This window comes from Glarea lozoyensis (assembly GCF_000409485.1).
Source record: "Glarea lozoyensis ATCC 20868 chromosome Unknown GLAREA2, whole genome shotgun sequence".
NCBI classification, from domain to species: domain Eukaryota; kingdom Fungi; phylum Ascomycota; class Leotiomycetes; order Helotiales; family Helotiaceae; genus Glarea; species Glarea lozoyensis.
This window is the reverse complement of record NW_007360994.1, coordinates 1,787,122-1,808,259: the sequence shown is the minus strand read 5'-3', so window position 1 is coordinate 1,808,259 and position 21,138 is coordinate 1,787,122. Positions and strand designations below refer to the sequence as shown.

Genomic DNA, 21,138 nt, shown 5'->3' with positions numbered 1-21,138 from the left:
TGTACCCCCAAAACGCCACGGAAGTAACATAAAGTAGTTACGAGCAGGTCAACCCTGTCGGTCTCTCGATTCCACTTGCCCCATCCACCAATCTCACACCATCAAATTCTGTATGTGTTCCTTCAATTTTGTTTTCACATGCACAAAAGTGAGTTCTTATTCTGGTGATGCTCAGCCTCGTCTTTGATGTGTGTTGCACCGGATGATATCCCCGAGGTCCGAATCACAGCGCCTTTAGTACAGCAACGGCGAAACAAGCCCAGGCTGGTAGATCGGTCGTGAAGGCACGAATCATATTCATCTTCAACCACACATCCATAGAGTGGGTACTGTTGCCTTTAGGTCTATCAGCCTTGATGTCGGCGAGGAGACCAATTGCCGTCTTTCCGTAGATTGCGATATGACCAAAGCTGAAAAGTAGTCCTAAAGCATACCACTTCGCGGCGCTGGCAGCATACAGTTGGTCGCGTGCAACGAGAAGGTTCAGAATGGCCAAGAGATAGTTCGATGGGTATCCAAGGAGAATTGTCCAGCGGCCTCTCCGACCCCACAGAGTAAACCAAGCCGGCAGGTGAACGTTGGCCACTTCGGCGTAAGATGGTCGAGTCCATGTGCCAAGGAAGATATGTTCGTCCAGAGCGAAAAACAATGTCCAACTTGACGTGAGAAGAGGAAGGAGGCGCAGCACTCGAATGAAAGTTTCGAAGCTTGACATTTTGATGTTTTGGTGGTATTTTGGGTTCTTGGTGATTGCTTGATTTTCGATTTGTGTTTTCCTGTCGCCGGTGCAGTATTAGGGCGTGAGTTTTGAGAATGGCTGAGTTTGTTTGTTGCGAGAAGAGGCAGCCGAATGTTCGGCGATGGAGGGCTGCACTGCAGTTGCATTTCAGGGTCCAGGGGTCCATTCTCGGTTAAAGTATAAATTGACCCACATAAGCGGGGCGCTGGTAAATCCCCTTCTGGGGAAGTGGGTGTTCCCGTCAGTTCTGCTAAGGCTTGCTGAGTCCTTATTCTTACACTATCTTTGTGAGGAATTGATTGTTTTCTTTGGCCGAACGAACCTAGGTATTCATTTCATGGTTTTTACACTGCGATGCTGAACACAAAATAAACTGCTAAGCTCGGAACAGCTTCCGGCTGACGAAGAGTTGAAGCGACACAAAACAGCATGTTGTTTTGCATACTTGTTTTCAAGTCAGATTCGTGCTTTATACTTTAGAGCCTCTATGGGTAGTTCTCTGAATCAAACACTAATGAGTCTTCTGTAATTCAAATCGCATTCAATAACAATGTTACTGGCATTCGTGGGAATGGTTGATGTATTATGAGGATGGTCATAGCGTGACATGAATACGATCACGTGATAAACAACGAGAATCCAAAGCTCCAACGTCGCGCGTCACCTCATCATGATTATCAACTCTAATGCGCGACTCCCAACGGTACTCATAGCAATAAATCATTTAATTCCGGATACTATAATGTTTCCAACCTCAATTTCTCCTCCACTGGTCTTTGAATGCCCAGCTGGTCGTCCATCCACGAAAACATCTTTTGATGAGCCACACTCATTGCGCCAATTTTGGCTTGCAACCCTCCCTGGCCAACCCCTTTTGCGATCCATATTGCTCGCTTTCCATCGTCAAGATGTTCCAAAGCATTCCATATCAAAGTCGTGCTTATCTCTGGCTTGAAATATAATGTATCTGCCGCACCTGTGACCATCACAGGGCACCGCACATCTGAAAGATATTCTTTCCCTCCTTCCTGCAGAGTATATCGCATAAACTCGCGCAAGACATTGGCTGGGGAGTCTACCCCAAAAGCAAACATCCCGTGGCGAAACTCCCAAGCGACTTGAATATCAAACCGGGCAGCAAAGTTGAAAATCGAATTAAACACGTCATCCGTTATCCAGCCGGATCTCCATCCATTTGTGAACCACCTGGGTAGTCGCGAATCTGTAAGAAGCCAAAGATCGTAGAAGCCGTCTGTACTGACACAAGCCTTGACTCTAGAATCAACAGCTCCTCGAAGAACGAAATAACCCCCTAGCGAGTTACCCGTTAGCGTAAGCCGATCAAGATCGAGATTCAACTCTGGATGGCCCGAACTAAAATCGTCCACGAAATCCAATACTTTTGATATGACAACCTCCCAGTCTGGTCTTAATTTCTTCTTCAATTTCCTCATAACTATGCCTTGGCCTGGGCCATCAAAAGTTAATGTTGCATATCCGCGTTGACGTGCACCTGAGGCCACAAAAAAGTACAATTCTTCTTGGCAAGAGTCGAAACCTGCTGTTTGAACAATCAAGGGGATTTTCTCTCCTTTCATTTGGCTCCCAGAGGTGGGCATATAAAGATATGCTGGTAATAAATAGTCCTCGAAGGGTATCTCGAGTCGATAGACTTTGCTGTCAAGCAGGCACATTCCTCGTTGGAAGAAGTCAATCGATTTCTCTGACACCGAGAGAATTCGTGGGTCGTTCATATTCAAATGAAGGATGTTCTCGCTCGATCTCAAGTAATGGGCAGTTTTGAGAAGCGACCAACGTTCACCGTCTCTATCGCCCGCTTCATGAGCTTGCTGCGCTAGCATTTCTGTTTTTTCTGCTGCCATTTGCCATGCTTGAAACCAAGATTCTGCGTTGCCATCGATAATTTGGGCGGCTGCTTCCATACACTCCTAAACCGTCATGAGTCAGCTTCAAGAATATAACATGGCTATGAAGTTGGTTTATTATGAGAAACGAACCCCAATGTCTGCATGTTGGAATGGAACCCCATTCAAGACTCTCATGAACTCAAAGTTGAAAAACTCGGATTTGAAATAACGCCCCATTTTGGCGGTCTTCTTTTCTTCTAGCTTTATTTTGAGAACGAGTGATTTCCAATACTGGTTATTGCTTCGAGTGGCATACGCTTGAGTTTGGAGATTTGTTTGTCAAGCGAGGGTTTTCTCGAATATCTTGCACTTTTCTGCTAAAGCGCGATACCAGACTCCTCGGTTGTGGTAGAAAAGGTGTTCAGCTACTGTAATAGATCCTGCGAGACACAAGGGAACTTGGCTCATATGCAGGTCCAACATCCATATCTAGCGTGTACACCTATCACGCCCAAGAAATGGCATGCCAAGCCTATTATTAAACTACCAGTTTGCTACGCCGCAAGGCAGTGTCGGTGTTGTACTTTGTCACCGAAGGCACGGGTGCGAGTAGTCCTCGTTCTTCGGTCTTAGTTCTCAGGGTGGCGTTCGAGCGCCAGTTCGGCTTATTCCAACTCGGTACCTGGCGCCTTTCCACACTACCGTATCAGCCAATCCAGTCAGATGATTGCAGAATAATTCAGATGATTATTTTGATGTCTTTCGTCATCACTAGACTATTGCCGTGGTTCAGCTGCTTTCTGCCTCTGTAACATTTCAAACAGTCACCTGATTTTGGTTGAGTCGTGTTTCCTTCGCAACCTCTCACAACCATCTGCATATTCATTATCAAATTCGATTTTTTACCTCCTTCTTTCAATATGACAAAATTTACATCATCTCCCAAGTTGAACCAGGCAGAACCAATTGCTATCATTGGTAGCTCTTGTCGATTTCCGGGAGGAGCCACATCACCAGCCGCACTTTGGGAGTTGCTTCAAAAGCCACGAGATGTTCTACAGAAGATCTCCTCCGATCGTTTCAACCCCACGGCGTTTTACCACAAGGATGCCGATCACCACGGAACAACGAATGTCCAGCATGCCTATCTGTTAGCAGAAGATCCATGCAAGTTTGATCCATCGTTTTTCAATATCACCTCCCGTGAAGCAGAAGCCCTAGACCCTCAACAGAGGGGACTGTTAGAGGTTGCATATGAAGGCATAGAAAGCGCTGGATATGGCATCGAAGGCCTTCGAGGGACAAACACCGCAGTCTTTGTAGGGTCAATGACTGCCGATTACTACGACATTCAAATGCGTGATATCAACACTGTTCCCCAATATCTAGCGACAGGAACAGCTCGTAGTATATTATCAAATCGCATTTCCTACTTTTTCGATTGGAAGGGCCCGTCAATGACTATTGACACGGCATGTTCATCCAGTTTAGTTGCTGTCCATCACGCAGTGCAAAGCCTGAGAAATGGCGAGTCATCTGTGGCAATTGCAGCGGGAACCAACCTCATTTTCGGTCCTGAGATGTTCATATATGAGTCCAAACTACACATGCTATCGCCTGATGGTCGTTCTCGGATGTGGGACGCGGGTGCAAACGGTTATGCTAGGGGGGAGGGCTTCGCTGCTATTGTATTAAAGCCTTTGTCAAAAGCACTAGAGGATGGCGATGAGATCGAAAGCATCATCAGAGAAACCGGTGTCAACCAGGATGGTAGGACGAGAGGAATTACAATGCCGAGTCATGAATCTCAAGAAGACCTCATACGCAAAACTTACGCAAAAGCAGGACTGGACCTGTCACGTCCCGGTGATCGCTGTCAATATTTTGAAGCGCATGGTACGGGCACAAAGGCAGGCGACCCGATAGAAGCACGAGCTATCTCTCAATCATTCGTCAATGGAGAAAGTCCTGGGAAAGGGGACCCTTTATACGTTGGATCGGTCAAAACCGTCATTGGCCATCTCGAGGGCGCAGCGGGACTTGCAGGAATATTAAAAGCTTCACTAGCTCTTCAGAAAGCCCAAATACCGCCAAACCTTCTTTTCGACACTTTGAATCCAGAAGTTGAACCATTTTATAAAGGTTTGAAGATCCCAACGACTTTGACAAATTGGCCTATTCTTCCCGTCGGCGAGCGCCGACGAGCTAGTGTAAACAGTTTTGGGTTTGGAGGGACTAATGCTCACGTTATATTGGAGAGTGTTGATCGAGCATCGTCTCTAGAAGAAGTTGCACCGAGATCGAGCAACGAGACTCTCTCTATTCTCCCCATTTGCTTATCCGCAGCATCTGATATCTCCTTAGTGGACCTCTTAAGACGATATGTTGCTTATATAGAGGGAAACACAGAGTTGAACTTGTCACATTTGGCGTCAACACTTCTTTTTCGAAGGTCCAATTTGCCTCGAAAAGCATCTTTTGCCGGTTCCGATGCAAGATCCCTCTGTGAGGCAATGACAGCGAAAATTTCAGAGTTGACAGCACAGAAGACTCAAATAATTCCTGCTAAATCTGAGACTACCAACTCAAAAATACTGGGCGTATTTACTGGCCAGGGTGCTCAATGGGCGACAATGGGATCAGGATTGCTCCAATCCTGCCCCTTATTTGCAACAACAATTCAGAACCTCGACCGCGAACTCTCAAATCTGCCTGATCCACCTGCGTGGACATTAACAGAGGAAATAAAAGCACAATCCGCCGAAAGTCGTGTTGGTGAAGCTTTGATATCCCAACCGCTATGTACGGCGTTACAAATAGGATTGGTCGATGTCTTAAAATCGGCAGGCATCAAACTTCATGCAGTCGTTGGCCATTCTTCGGGCGAGATAGGTGCTGCTTATGCTGCCGGTATAATTTCTGCAAGAGAAGCAATTTGTATTTCTTATTACCGTGGACTTTACGCCCACCTGGCTGGGGGTTTGGATAATGAGCAAGGTGGCATGATCGCCTCTGCTTATAACTTTGATCAAGCCTCGGTGCTTTGTAACCAAGATCAGTTCGAAGGGAGACTTTGCGTCGCAGCTTGTAACAGTCCTAACAGTGTCACTTTGTCTGGTGATATGGACGCGATTGAGGAAGCCAAGGAACACTTTGATGGCGAAGGCACATTCTCAAGAATTCTCAAAGTTGACACTGCCTATCATTCACATCACATGGAACCTTGCGCAGAGCCATATATGGCTGCACTGCGCAGTTGTAACATCACTCCAAGAACATCTGCAGCACCAGTTTGGATATCTTCTACGTACGATACTTGGGATTCGACCTCTCAAGATCTGTCTCTGTTGAAGGATACATACTGGAAGGACAATATGACTGGACAGGTTCGTTTCTCGCAAGCAATATGCAGGGCTGTAGAGCAAGAAGGCCCCTTCGATACGATCATCGAAATCGGTCCTCATGCTACATTGAAGAATCCAACGCTGAAAACTATTAAAAACTTCAGCAACCGTGAAATCCCACTTCAATATCAAGGGCTTTTGGAGCGCGACAAAAACGATCTGGTTTCGTGTGCAAAGGCAATGGGCGGCCTCTGGTCACAACTGGGACCTGAATGCGTTGACGTGAAGGCTTATAGCAAGCTCTTTTCCGTGGGGCCACATACCCAGCATGTGACCTTGCTGAAAAATCTTCCTACCTACCCATGGCAACACACCGCTCGTTACTGGAAAGAGTCTCGCATTTCACAAAGATTTCGTCTGTCACAGGAAGCACCACACGAGCTTCTTGGGTGCAGAGTACCAGATGATAATGACCATGAGATGAGGTGGAGAAATCAATTGAGTGTGGAAGAAATACCTTGGACGCGTGGTCATGTGTTCCAAAGCCAGCCGTTGTTTCCCGCCGCTGGGTATATCTCCATGGCGCTCGAGGCTTCAGTCAGGTTAGCGCAAGGAAGGGAGATACGAGCCATAGAGCTTGTCGATATGTCAATTAAGAAGGCCATTATTCTGGAGAGTTCGAAAAGTGTTGAGACATTATTCACGATGGCGACACAGAGTAGAACCCAAGAGGAATGCGGAGAGATTATCACAGCACACTTCAAATTGTACGCATATGACAACCAATGTTCGGATGATCCTGAGCACTTTGGTGGTCATGTCAATCTAATTCTCGGATCTGCAACCTCAAATTTGCTACCATCTCGTCCTAGTGCGCAGACACCCCTTGCTGAGGTAAACGTCGACAGATTCTATGAGTCTTTGTCGGCCATAGATCTCGACTATACCCAAGACTTTCGAGGTATACTGAAGCTACACAGACGCATGGATAAAGCATGTGCATCTGTGCAGAGAACAGCTAGAGACACCAACGGTAATGAGTTACTGGTACATCCAGCTTTTCTGGATGTCTGCTTACAAACGCTTTTCGCTGCCTTTTGTGCTCCTGGCGATGGGAGTTTATGGACAACATATCTTCCAACAAAGGTCGGAAAAGTCGTTATCAATCCATCTCAATTCGGGCGAGGCAATTCTATGCTTGCGACAGTTGACAGCCACGTCACATTGGCGTCATCTCACGCCGTAGCTGGAGATATTGAGATATTTGACCTTGAAGACAACATGATGATACAAATACAACAACTTGAATGCACCTCATTTTCTCCAGCAAACCCGAGCAATGACCGCAAGCTATTCTGCAAGACAGCTTGGATGGCGGATATCATGAGCGGCTCCCCAGATGATGCAGTGAAGTTGGAAGATCCCGAAAACCAAGACGAGATCATCGAAATATGCGAACGGGCAGCTTTCTTCTACCTCAGAAGGTTAAGACAAGCAATCTCTTTGTCAGAGGAACCTTCATTCAAGGTCCATTTCCAACGACTGTTGAAGTTCACCAGCTACATCACTCCCCTCCTGGCCTCTGGAAATTACGAAGGCGTCGACGCTAAGTGGACCGCCGACTCACTGGAAGCTATCGAAGCCTTAGTGCAAAAATATCCAGATGTCGTCGATTTACAGTTGGTGCACGTAGTCGGAAGCAACCTGATTGATATTGTCCACGAGAAAGTGGATACTCTTGAGATCATGCGAAACAACAACATGCTGGATCGCCTGTATGTCGAAGGGATTGGCTTCCGAAATGCCAACATGAATGTCTCTGCTATTTTGAATCAATTATCACACAGACATCCTCATATGAATATCCTTGAAATTGGTGCTGGAACTGGAGGGACCACGCGGAGTGTGTTTGAAGGTCTTCGACGGAAATATTCTGCCTACAAGTATACCGACATTTCTTCGGGATTCTTTGAATCGGCTCGTCAAATATTCAAGGATGAGGCTGATAAATTGACGTTTACGAAACTTGATATCGAATCTGATCCCTCTCTTCAAGGATTCCAAGACAATTCTTATGATCTCATTGTTGCATCTAACGTTCTGCATGCGACACGGACCCTGAAGAAAACCATGACGAATGTTCGGAGGTTGCTGAGACCAGGTGGCTATCTAGTGCTTATGGAAATTACTGGACAAAATCTACGGAATCAATTCATCATGTCTGCTCTTCCAGGCTGGTGGCTTGGTGTAGATGATGGTCGTCCTCACGCTCCAACTATCAGTGAAGTACAATGGGATTCACTCTTACGAGAAACAGGCTTTTCCGGAATTGACGTGGTCAAGCGTGATAGGGAAGCCACATTTCGCCATTCCAATTCGGTCATGGTCACTCAAGCTCTTGATCAAACAGTTGAGATTTTGAGAGAACCTACGAGCTTTTTGGAAATGATACCTAAGCCAGAACGTCTCGTTGTCGTTGGTGGCAACGACTTGACGACGGTCAAGATAGTCGGTAGTATACAGAAACTGCTTAGACCTTGGGGTTTAGCGATTCATGTTATAAAAAGTCTAGAAGATCTGGATGTTTCACGACTTGGTAAGCTTTCTAAACTATATTTGGGGACAAACACTAATTCTGTATGCCTTCAGATTTCGGAAGCACCTCCATTGTTTCACTTCTAGACTTTGAATCTTCCTACTTTAAAAACTTCACGACCACCAAACTCAAAACACTGCAAAACGTTCTCGAAAAGTCAAGACAAGTGCTATGGGTTTCCAAGAATGGCCGATCCACGAACCCAGAGGCAAACATGATGACTGGACTTTCGCGGACCCTGCAATTCGAGTTACCTCATCTGACATTCCGTACGCTAGATGTTGAGGAGGATAACGCAACCCCACAAGAGCTAGCACACCAAATTACGGCAATATTTCTCCGAATAATGCTTGAGACGGCCGAAAATCCAATGCAAGGTGTTTTGTGGAGTGCGGAGCCGGAACTGATGTATCAGAACGGCAATGTCATGATTCCCAGGATTATTCAGAATGAACAGTTGAATAACCGGCTTAATTCCATTCGAAGACCCATACTGCAGCCAGTCGACAGCAAGGATCTAGCCATTGAGTTGAAACGAGATCATTCTAATCAGTCGTTTTCAGTCCAGCAGCTAGACCTGGCGAATGATCATCCAAGCAGCTCGGACACCGTCGCTATACGAGTCAAGTTCTCTTCCCTCAACTCAATCCGGATGTCTCGCGGTTCTTACCTATTTCTCTGCATAGGAAAAGTCATATCGACTCATAAGCAAGTCATTGCTTTGTCATCTGTTAACTCATCTATCATCTGCATACCTCATTCATGGACCTTCGAGTGCCCTGAGCTTACGAATGAAGAACTTCCAGAGTTTCTGCAGAGTCTCATGAACCAACTGGTTGCTAAAAGTATCATGGAGAAGCACACACCCGCTGGTGTCACTTTAGTTCATGAAGCCAGTCCTTCCTTGAAGACGCTGCTTTCAGAAAGTGCTAAACGGGATGGTATTGAGTTCTTGTTTACTGGTGAAACCGGCTCGAGTTCAGATCACGTAAAGAGTTTGAAGATACACCCTGCGTCTTCAGAACGTACTCTCCGCCGCGTGGTTCGGAATGGTGTAAAATCTATCTTCGACCTAAGCACCGCGAAAACCTTCGCGGGCACAATATCGAAGGCTTTTCCTAAGTTACCTGTTCGTCATAGTTCCTGGTTCTCTCGGAGCAAATCAGATCTCACTGCAAGCTTCGAAGAAGAAAACTTATCAAAGTTGTTGCCTAGCATTCAGGATATGACAACTCTTGAGTTGTTCCCCGCCAATTCTGGATGCAAAGTTTTCTCCATAGCAGACATATCATCTTTGACACCAGCAAAGCAAAGCCTCGAAGCGATAATTTCCTGGGAGGTGGAAAACCCAGTCCATGTTGCAATAACAGCTATCAAATCAACGACACTTTTCTCTGCGAACAAGACGTATCTTCTCATTGGATTGACAGGAGAGCTAGGTCAATCTTTGACTCGATATATGGTATCTAATGGAGCAAGATGTATTGTCATAGCCAGTCGAAAACCACAAGTCGCGCCCGAATGGCTCCAAGAGATGGCGGATGAAGGCGCATTGATTAAAGTGTGTGCACTGGATCTGACACTCCGGAAATCACTTGAAGATCTTGTTGGAGACATAAGGAGCACCCTACCACCGATCGCTGGTGTTGCCAATGGTGCCATGGTCTTATTCGATAAGGCCTTCTCTGACATGACCTTCGATCAAATGAACTCAGTGCTTGAACCTAAAGTTTCAGGTACAAGATATCTCAATGAACTGTTCCAGGAAGACACGCTCGATTTCTTCATACTCTTCTCATCCCTCGCTTCCGTCGTTGGCAACCGTGGACAGTCGAATTACAACACCGCCAATATGTTCATGTTAAGCACTGCTCGACAAAGACGTATCAAAGGTCTTGCTGCGAGCGTGCTTAGCATTGGCATGATTATTGGTCTTGGTTATGTGTCTAGAATGGGTAGTGCCACTGAAAAGCCGCTTCGAAAATTGAACTTCATGCCAATATCGGAGCGAGAGTTCCATACTATGTTCACAGAGGCCATTGTAAATGGGCGTTCCGGATCTCAAGATGAGTCAGATATTATTGTTGGCCTGGCGGAAACCTTAGATGCTTCAGCCAATGTGGAACAACCTCCATGGTTTACGAATCCCAGGTTCTCGCATCTCGTGAACAAAGGAGCTCCCGTATTCCAGGTCGAAAGCAGTGTCAAGATCATTGCTCCAGTTGCAGATCAACTGAGCGGTGTAACCAGTCACGAAATCGCTATTGGGATATTGCAGGTCAACTTCCTGTCAAAACTTGGCCTTATGGTGCAAGAAGATCCTCAAATGATTAATATAAACACACCGTTGACAAGCCTTGGAATTGACTCACTTATTGCAGTCGAGATTCGGACATGGTTCTTGAAGGAAATGAAAATGGATTTCCCAATCTTCAAGATCCTGGGACAAGCTACGGTTGCAACGCTTTGTGAAGAAACAATTTCGGCAAAGATGGTTGACTGCTTGCATACCAACGAGGTTCAAGTCTCCAAGCCGCTTTCGCCGATTGCTATAACAGTCTCAGATATTGACCTGGAATCTCCTGGACCAAGCACTGAAAGCACATCAACATCAGGCAGCGCATCGACCACGACTTCTCTCTCTGTGGCTGAAGCGAGCCCAAAGTCACCCCTTTCCGAAACATCCGACTTTCAATCTAGTTCAGGCATAGATGACATTCCGAAGCTCGACTTTGTTCATACATTTGGACTATCTTCGGGTCAATCTACGCTTTGGTTGTTGCGCTCCTATCTCAAGAATAAATCAACCCATAACATCGTGGTTCAATACACGCTTCGCGGCAATCTAGACCGCCGAGCGCTTGAAAGCTCGATTTCAAAAACAATTCAGAGGCACGAGATCCTACGTACATGCTTCTACTCCGATCCAATCAGTGAGAAAGCTACGCAAGGAGTGCTTGCTCGATCTCCATTTGCTATGAATTATCTTGAGCTATCTACTGAATCCGAGGTTCAAGGCGAGTTTGACAACATGAGGAAGAACGAGTTTGATTTGGAGAATGGTCATTCTTTTGATGTGACTCTAATCCATCGATCGGATGGTACACATGAAATCGTATTCGCTGCGCATCACATCCTGATGGATGGTGTTAGCTGGAACGTGCTCATGCACGATATTCAGAAAGCATACCTCAATGGCTATTTACCGCCCCTTGGTAGTCAGTACTCCGAATATGTAGAAAATGAAGCAAGAATTATAGGATCTGGTGAACTCAACAACCAATTAGCTTACTGGAAAAAAGAGTTCTCAATACTCCCGCAACCTTTGGGACTATTGCCAATCTCGAAGGTGGGAGCGCGTCAGAGCATGGATTCATACGATACCAGAACTGTGTCTCTCAGTCTTGATGCAGAAGTAGTCGCGAGAGTTCGTAAAGCCAGCAGAGGACTTAATTCGACCCCTTTCCAGTTTTACTTGTCCGCTTTGCAAGTACTGTTATCTCAACTGGCATCGCAAAACGAAATTTGTATCGGCATGGTCGATGCAAATAGATCTGATTCGAGATTCAACGAAAATATCGGTTATTTCATCAATACTCTTCCTCTCCGTTTTCAAATCAATGAAGACGACTCCTTTGAAACGATCATTTCCAATACCAAGAACAAAGTCTACGGAGCTATGGAGAATTCACAAATACCGATTGATGTGCTCCTCGAGAAGTTGAAGGTACCGCGGTCAGCGACACACTCGCCCTTATTCCAGGTTCTAGTCAACTATCGACTTGGCGCTTTGGAGCAAAAGATGTTAGGCAATTGTGAGATGACAGACGCGAAATCGAGCGTGTCTATGACCCCGTATGATTTGACGCTTTTGATTCTCGAGACGTCTGATGGCGGATGTCTTCTTCAATTTGACACACAAAATTATCTCTATTCGGAGGAAGACTCGAGCCATCTCTTGAAAATATATTCGCGTCTCCTCGACACTCTTTCACGGGATTCTCACCTAGCTCCAAAACAGTGCAAGTTGTTTGACGAGGAAGAGAACCGAAAGTCGCTTGATATTGGAGTGGGGCCCTCAGAAGCGCTCGATGACTCGAGGACTCTAGTCCATCAGATTGATGAGCATGCTTTAGCCAGTCCTGAAGCTATTGCACTTACGGATAGTTCAGGCGAGTCCATAACCTACGAATCGTTACGTGCGACCTCCATGGCAATCGCTTCGGCCATTGGGTCTCTGTCGCAACCTGAAGTGACAGTCGGCTTGCTATTCGAGCCATCTATCGACGCCGTTTGTGCCATGATCGCGACGCTAAGGATTGGGGGAAGGTGTGTCCCTCTGGACTTGAGTAATCCACTGACGCGGCTCAACGCCATTTCAAACGACTGTAAACCAGATGTCATTCTCTACCACGGTGCAACCAGCGGAGCATGTTTGGACTTGGATGCAAAAAACTGTCTCATGTGGGACATCTCGGACATCGAAGTGATCCCGCGCAAAAAGTCGGTCAATCTGGGACGTGGCGAACAAGAAGCCTTCATAATATATACGAGCGGTACAACGGGGATTCCGAAAGGAATTCGTTTAACTCATCGAAATCTCACCAACGCTATTTTTGGAATCGGAAACTTCCTCGGCATTGGAAAAGAGACCGTGTTGCAACAAAGTTCTATGAGCTTCGACTTATCGATAGCCCAAATATTCCTCGGGCTTGCAAATGGTGGGAAAGTTGTCATTGCTGCAAGAGAGCAGCGAGGAGACGCAATCGCTTTATCAAATCTAATGCTGGAGCACAATGTCACGTTTACTTTCTGCGTCCCTTCCGAGTATTCAATTCTCCTTCGATACGGAACAGTAGCACTTAAGAAATGTCGGAACTGGCGCACTGCACTAAGTGCCGGCGAAAGAATGACCGGTCGAATCAAGGGGCTCTTCAGTCAACTTGCAATACCTGTCTCTCTGTTCAATGGCTATGGGCCGGCGGAGACAACAATTGTGACCCATATCGGAAAAGTGGCATATGACGATAGTTATGTGGAAAATGGCGAAGAATATTTATCTGTGGGAAAATCATTAATGAATGCCACCACAAGAATATTGGATGCAGATGGGCTACCTGTCCCAGCTGGGTTTCCAGGAGAAATATACATTATGGGAGCAAATGTCGCCGCTGGGTATACTAATGCTGAAGAAGAAGATTTTGAGAGATTTGGTATCGACCAATATACTAAAGGCAGTGACACGCTCAATCGATCATACCGTTCTGGTGACCGTGGAAGAATACTTAGCGATGGAACTCTCATTCCACTCGGACGTATGCAAGGAGACAGTCAGGTAAAAATCCGCGGATTGCGTGTAGAGCTCGAAGGCATTGCGAATGCAATCCTCTCAGCAGCCCAAGGAGACTTAGCGGAGGTTGTCGTTGTTGAGAGAGAGGAGATCGAGATGCTAGTGGCATATGTGACCTTTGTCAAAGAGGAAGTCGAGCGGAATCAAAATCAATATCTCGAATCTCTTCTGGAGCAGCTTCAAATGGCCGATCATGTACGCCCGAAATTTCTCGTTCCGCTTGACAAACTTCCTCGTACGGCGAATGGGAAAGTTGATCGGACAAGTTTGAAAGTATTACCAATACACACCACTAGCACTTTTGATTCCGAGCAGATCTCGCTATCGAAATCAGAAGAAAGGATGAGCAAAGTCTGGAGAGCCGTTCTTCGAGAAGACAAATCCAATCCGCTTACTATCACCAAATATACGGATTTCTTTCGACTCGGTGGGAACTCGCTTCTAGCAGTTGAATTACAAGCTGCCGTACGCGCAGAATTCGGTACGCTGTTGGATCTCAGGGTATTCTTCAAGGCAAGCAGTTTGCATAGTATGGCCTCGAGACTTATGACGGGTCAAGAGGATCTTGATCAAAAAATTGACTGGGACGCTGAAACTTCACTGGGTCAAGAGTTGAAACTTTCGATTCCCTCACAGCCACTTACTACTTCTCCATCTACCACAAAACGAGTCCTCCTTACCGGCGCCTTCGGTTTCCTCGGCAAAGCCATCCTCCAAGATCTCGTCAACAACGCCCAAGTATCAGAAATCCACTGCGTCGCCATCCGCCAACCACCAAACCTCCCACCCCGCAAATCTCCCATCACATCCCCCAAAATCCACATCTACGCCGGCGATCTCTCACTCCCCCGTTTCGGCCTCTCAGAGACCGAATTCAATATGATATCAACGAGCATCACAACCATAATCCACAATGGCGCCGAAGTCTCATTTATGAAATCCTACCACTCCCTCTCGGCCGTGAACGTCAACGCGACGCGCGAGATCCTAAAATTCAGCCTCCCTAACCGCGCACACATCCATTTCGTTTCCACGGGCGGCGTGGCGGATATCCTTGGTCCCGACAACGAACTAATGGAAGTCCCTGTGCCGGAATCTCTTACACCTGATTCTGTGCGTGAGATCTCAGGATACGTAGCGTCAAAATGGGCTGCGGAGCGGGTGCTTTTTAATGCTGCAACGCAATTGCAGTCGAGGGTGTGGATCCATCGACCGATGTACATTATAGGCGACGAAGCACCGAGCACGGATCTTGTTAATGCGATTTTGAAGTTCTCTGTGAAGATGAAAAGGGTTCCGGATCTTTCGCACTGGAAAGGGTCCTTTGATCTCGTGTCTGTGGAGAACGTCGCTGCTGGTATTGTTCATGCGGCTGTGGATGGCGAGGGTGAGGATGGAAAAGTAGTTGTTAAACATGAGGCTGGGGATTTTATGGTGTCGTGTTCGGGGCTTGGGGAGCATATATTGAAGGAGTATGGGGTTGAGTGTGAGGTTGTTGGGTTTGGGGAGTGGATCCGAGCTGCAGAGGAGTGTGAGTTGCCTGCTATGTTGGGGGGTTATTTGAGGGGGATTGTGGATTTGGAGGTTACTTTGCCGAGGTTGGGAAGGAGTTGATAGATTATTGTTTCTAGACAGATTTGTTCCTTGTATATACCGTCATTTTGTCAACATATCAGGCGCATTTAAAGATTTCTTATAACAGAATAAATTCATAATTATCAAAGCTAAACTTCTTGGTATCTCCCACCCATATGAAACAATAAACACAACCATGTAAAAGCATTATAATCATACAATAACATCCTTATCCTGCTCCAACCAACCCATTTTACAACGGCTCATCCGTGCGATTAACACTCTTCCTAACCATGATAACTCCCGGCGCAGTTTCATCTTTGTGAATTCTAACCGATTCAAGCGGTACGATTTCAACGTTTGTTTCGAATTTATTTTCATTACGACTATCATCACTTATCAGTATTGCTCACTTAAAGTTTGAAACGGATACGTACCCAGGTTTATACAAATGCCCACCAGTGCTACTTCCCAAACTCTCTTCGTCGCCACTACGACTACCCTTGCTGCGTCCGGTTCCATCCCAATGACTAGACGCGGTGGTAGAGCGGAGTGTGAATGTAGATTTCATATTTGCAATGAAGAGTTCGACGGACCAGCCCTTGAAGAGGGGGCGGAGCGTGGGGAGACACGCGGCGATGATGCCGACGGAGGCGCTGATCATGGGCCAGTAGACGATGGGTGTAAGGTAATCTGGAGGATGTTAGTTTCTGTAGTACAATCATTAGGGTGATAGGGGTACGTACATGATAGGTCTGGTTTGCCGCTGAGGTCTGTTCCATGTTAGTCTTCTGCTCATGATGTATAAGGGGAAGAAAACTTACGCGATCCAACAAAATACTGCACAACCATCTTCGCGCAACTCGCCGCAATAGTAAGTGCGCCAAGTAAGAACAAACAAGTAATAGCAACTTTCGTCCTAGTCTTCATATGCAGTTTCCAAATCCACGGCACAGGCAGACACAAAATAAAGAAATCCACAACTACATCACTGTAGGCTTGAGCCAAATACATCGGGATCTCGCTCATACACGCATCGCCTCGACCGAACGCATACCAGCTCACGCTGACAGGGAGACATTGGAAGAGGTTCGTGAAGAAGAATACGACGCCCCAGGAGATGGAGATAACAATCAAGAGCATAGACAGACGGTTGAACCATATTCCAGTGAAGATACGGCGGTAGAAGAAGAGGACGCTGACTTTGGTGGGGCCGACGGCGAAAAGTTGCACGAGTTGGTTCGTGAAGAGTGTTTGCGAGAAGATTGTCAGACGGGAGTCCTGCACTGGTCCATGTTCACCGATCTCTGTATGTTGTCCCAGATGGCCCTTTGCAGCGCCAACTATCATCAAAGCTCCTAGTACGAGAGTGAAAAACTATGAATATGTTAGTTTTAATTTCCTGAAATCGTTCGATGTCTTAAAGCACGAACCAGAGCGGGAATGATGAGCCAGTCATCGGTCAGGAGCTGCAACTTCAGCTTTCTTCGACAATGAAACCTGAGTGCCACGAAGAAAGTCGCGAGAACACTTAGGGTGATCGCAATAGCGTACATTCCGCCCTGAGTTTCTGGCATCTTGGCGGTATTTGCGGGTTTGAAACGATGTGAATGAATAGAACTGTAGAATATGTCAAAGATGAGGTTTTCTGACACGACCCACCTCCCTCTTGTATATACAGATTTTTCAGTTGACACGGGCGGGCCTGGTGAATTCGTGATATCACAAAAATCCTGCAATCAACCTTCGAGAAAAATCGGCTTCCTTCCTACAAGGAGACAAGCTGCCCCTCACTATCAATCCGCTCCGGCAGAGCTATCTTCTCACTGAATTGGGCCTTGTAAGGTAGCAGAGCTGAAAAGAGGATAAACAAGCGTACATGAACATGCACCACGTTCTACCGAAGGCGATAAGGTGCTTAGATGCGGCCGAGAATAGCTCCCATCGACTCGTGGCAATAGGTGGGTGTGAATGAGGTAGGATCGAGAAGCTTTGATGCGTCCTTGCCATGCTTCGGTTATTTAGTCGGATGGACGAATGTGGTGTGACTAGAGGGTTGTTGCATGTCGAGGGTTACCCTCGTTGGCTACTACGGTCAGCTGGGATTTTGGTATTCAAGTACACCTTATTTGCAACCAGTTGATTGGGCCGTGAGTGAATAGTTTGTACGGTTTGCCACATCCATCTCACTTCGGCTCCGTGTTTCCCCATATCAATCGCACCACTACTCAAGCCTCCTCGATAAGCACGTTGCACAGTGGTACAGGGCTTACTATGGCGGATGTGAGGGCGGTTCGCTTGTGATCCTGATCTGGTTCCACCAACCTCAGCTGTCTAGGCTGTTGAAAAACTTTGTTTTCCGAAAAAGGAAATTCATAGGAATTCCGGATTCGTTACATGCAGAACATAGTGTGGGGTAGATTGGGCCGAGTTCTGCAGGCTCTCGGAGCTTGTTCGAATGTTAATCGAGTCCGGCTAATACCCATTTCTCATTTTGCATATACCACTAGCAAGAAGCGACTCAACCTCGTCCTCGCAACATCAGAGTGGCCCTGCACCGAAAGATACTTCTTTGCATATGCGGATGCGCACCGGGAATCCCGTCACACACAGTATGACTAGGTATACACTGTTACTTGTGAAGATGTGTGCACGTGGTACAAAAGCACAAGTGGGTATATGCGGACTTTCGGCTTGCCAAGATCGGCGAACATTCTCCATTTTGCATATTGTATGAAATATGATAGTCCAAATGAGTGTACGAAATGAAGGGACCTTGAATCTCCAGCCCAATCTGTCCCTCCTGCAAGCCAACGCCGTTGAACGGATGTTCCAGAAGAGTTCGCCAAAGTGCCAGTAACACAGAAACGACAAGATAGTCAAGAGTATGAAATTGAAGATGTAATTTTGATCATTATCGTAATATTCACAGTTGCCGTGGGGCTTTAAACAGTACTGAAGCAAACAAAATCGTTTGTAGCAATTGCTAATTGATCCCATGAGCTAGAAACAATATTGTTGACGTCGGCTTGTGAATTGATCGATTATTGTTCCCACGTGTTTGACACAGCATCATCGGCATTTACACGAGGGATGATAGATTTGCGGTCCCAAGTATTTGAAACACTTTCGTCGGCATCTGCACGAGGAATGGTAGATTTACGGTCCCAAGTATTGGAAACGCTTTCATCGGCATCTGTAGAAGGAATAACAGATTTGCGATCCCAAGTATTCGAAACACTTTCGTCGGCGTCGGCCCGTGGAATCATAGACTTTCTATCCCAGGTGTTTGAAACAGCCTCATCAGCATCATGCGCTGGAGTTACAGGAACCGATCTCCGTTGCTCCCAGGTGTTTGAAACGACATCATCGGCGTCAGCCACGACGTTGCTGGCGCTCTCAACACGTGGGTTCAGACCAGCTGTAGACTCGTCAGTGAGATTTCAAGCGATAGAGTGAGTTTATAGACACGGCTGGTTAAGGGGAGTGTATCGTAAGACGTACCATTCGCCAGTGGGGCGGCAACTGAGAAGCTGAGGAAGAGGGCGGGAAGAAGGTAGAGGGTAGCATGCATTTTCGCTATCAAAATCGGCGTCGATAGGCGTCTGAGCTTTGGTTTGAGAGGACAACAAAAGGTATGCCTTACTCAGAGCGGGATGAAATGACGGCTCGAGATTTGTGGGCAGACGTCGGTCATAAGTAGAGGGTTTCCCTCTCATCCTCACTACTTTGAGCTACCACATACTTCCTCCTCCTGCAAGCTCATCAAAATCTGAAAAGACGGAGCTCCTTCCTCTAGTGGACAAACCCATCTGGACGACAACGGCAATTTGCATCTCACGCTCCAGTAACGTATGATATTGGGAGTACGTATGCCGGATTTCACAGAACTGGTCGATGTGAGCTATGTTTCTCGTTATCCGGCAATTTTCCACGTGGGAACAGGCAATAGAATTTCGTTCAGTGGTACTAATGGCAAATGGGGGGTCTGTGAGTTCCCTTTCATTAGGTCGGCTACGACAGAGCCGTCGTGTTGCTCAACGATTTTCCCTCGATCTCCAAGCGATGGTGTGGGTATTTTCGGAACTTTTAGCAAGCTGCATCGTATCCGGTACAGACGTGCAGAAGCGTTGAAAACTGTTCCCGGGCCAAGCATCGACATATCTCTAATCTATGATTGATATTAGGACACATTGGTGGCTTGAGAAAAATGTTGGATTTCGATAGAAGAGATAAATGTTAGACAATTATTCTGCACATACTATCAATTATGCTGCAATCCTTTGGTTATTATATTATTTCTTCAGATAGGATAAACGACATCCCTAGTCAATGTTGAATAATCGGACGTATCAACTTTGCGGCTATTGGCCCAAGCAGCGTAGGCTTCCCAATTGATGCACTCATGGTCGCTTTCTTGGCTTGAGAAGGGCTTTCCTTCTTCCCAGTGGAAAGGAACAATAGTAGGATCACCTCGACACATAGCTGCTTCTCTAAGATACTCTAAACAATGATCCACAGAAAGTGTTAGTAATGTCCGTTATGGTGATTAATACTAGCTTACCAACATGTCTGTTTTCCCTGTCTACATCGGCTTCTGTCATATTTGGGTAGTAGTGATCAACATAAAGATGCCGACGCAGTCGCTTCTATGGCAAGTTAGCTTACTTTCTCAATTATCATATGCAATGATTATAGAACATACAACGCAATGAAGCTCGTGATAAGCAGCCGTTTCCGCGATAAATCCAGACCCATCAACAAACGCAATTGAGGGTTTATTGATCTCTTTCAGCTCCTCGTTCGATACTCGAATTACCATAGCTAGAAACCGTTAACCTGACTCCTTCGCATCGTCATCTGAAAGCGCGCTCACGGGATAAAAGATCGTGCCATGCTTGGTCAAACGCTGGTCTTGGTGGCCCCGTGAAAGGATTATGCGTAATGTCTCGCCATAAGGTCTTCTTCTCGTAACTTGTAACTCTCCTCAAAGGCGCTATTGATTGTTAGATAAGGCAAGACTGAGAGGGTGCTACAAACAAAACGTGAGTTGTGGACGAATGCAAGCCGTATCAACAGCCAGCCTCCACTTCGTAATAAAGTATAGATTCGATAACAGAAGTAGCGCGACTATCAACAACGTGGAATAGGTTTGCTTCCCGGACGAATTTTGGATGAGTTGATCTTCTGATGAGTATTCAGTATCAACTTTAGATTTTTCGATGAATGGCTGGTTTTCGTCTCGCAATTCTGCCATGTTGAAGCTCGAGGTGTCGAAAGCAATTGACGGCAGGACAAGGCACCACGACAAAATCGACTTCCCAAATTCGCAAACCAAGTTTGCGGTGCGACCGCTGTGGTCTGAAAGTAAGGCATTCTGAGACCCGGCTCAGCACTGCTTCAATCTAAACAGGCGATTGATCCCCCAGTTGAGGTCTGAAATTATCCGGCAAATATCGCCCCACTGTCCACTGCAGATGTCGGAGTCGGCCCATATGCTTCTTGATCGTCGTATGAGTAGGCTGCATGATTCGTATGGCTATATATCCATGCAATTAATATATGTAGGATACCGATGTACAACTTGACATTTCTTATCTATCGCTTCTCATTCCAACGGTTTTTGTGTGCCCATAAGAATTTGACGTTATGTTACAGCAAGAAAT

The 21,138-nt window shown here is 46.3% G+C and overlaps 6 protein-coding genes across 6 annotated transcripts; 1 reads left to right on the top strand and 5 right to left on the bottom strand.

Moving 5' to 3' along the window:
• Window positions 1-223: 223 nt before the first annotated feature.
• On the bottom strand, window positions 224-715 carry GLAREA_03915 (integral membrane protein, putative; the record flags this gene model as incomplete). Its single annotated transcript, XM_008084168.1, has 1 exon — window positions 224-715. The coding sequence occupies one exon, from the start codon at window positions 713-715 to the stop codon at window positions 224-226; it is 492 nt and encodes a 163-aa protein (XP_008082359.1).
• Window positions 716-1,476: 761 nt separating this feature from the next.
• Window positions 1,477-2,844, bottom strand: GLAREA_03914 (alpha/beta-Hydrolase; the record flags this gene model as incomplete). Its single annotated transcript, XM_008084167.1, has 2 exons — window positions 1,477-2,688; window positions 2,758-2,844. 2 exons carry the CDS (start codon window positions 2,842-2,844, stop codon window positions 1,477-1,479), a joined length of 1,299 nt encoding a protein of 432 aa, XP_008082358.1.
• A 683-nt stretch (window positions 2,845-3,527) lies between these two features.
• Window positions 3,528-15,511, top strand: GLAREA_03913 (Acetyl-CoA synthetase-like protein; the record flags this gene model as incomplete). The annotated part of the gene is made up of 2 exons (XM_008084166.1): window positions 3,528-8,547; window positions 8,601-15,511. The coding sequence occupies 2 exons, from the start codon at window positions 3,528-3,530 to the stop codon at window positions 15,509-15,511; spliced, it is 11,931 nt and encodes a 3,976-aa protein (XP_008082357.1).
• A 214-nt stretch (window positions 15,512-15,725) lies between these two features.
• GLAREA_03912 (uncharacterized protein) lies at window positions 15,726-17,049 on the bottom strand (the record flags this gene model as incomplete). The annotated part of the gene is made up of 5 exons (XM_008084165.1): window positions 15,726-15,858; window positions 15,910-16,165; window positions 16,219-16,245; window positions 16,297-16,849; window positions 16,906-17,049. 5 exons carry the CDS (start codon window positions 17,047-17,049, stop codon window positions 15,726-15,728), a joined length of 1,113 nt encoding a protein of 370 aa, XP_008082356.1.
• Window positions 17,050-18,516: 1,467 nt separating this feature from the next.
• On the bottom strand, window positions 18,517-19,046 carry GLAREA_03911 (uncharacterized protein; the record flags this gene model as incomplete). Its single annotated transcript, XM_008084164.1, has 2 exons — window positions 18,517-18,893; window positions 18,977-19,046. The coding sequence occupies 2 exons, from the start codon at window positions 19,044-19,046 to the stop codon at window positions 18,517-18,519; spliced, it is 447 nt and encodes a 148-aa protein (XP_008082355.1).
• Window positions 19,047-19,775: 729 nt separating this feature from the next.
• On the bottom strand, window positions 19,776-20,729 carry GLAREA_03910 (uncharacterized protein; the record flags this gene model as incomplete). The annotated part of the gene is made up of 5 exons (XM_008084163.1): window positions 19,776-19,975; window positions 20,037-20,121; window positions 20,178-20,296; window positions 20,349-20,468; window positions 20,513-20,729. The coding sequence occupies 5 exons, from the start codon at window positions 20,727-20,729 to the stop codon at window positions 19,776-19,778; spliced, it is 741 nt and encodes a 246-aa protein (XP_008082354.1).
• Between the last annotated feature and the right edge of the window lie 409 nt (window positions 20,730-21,138).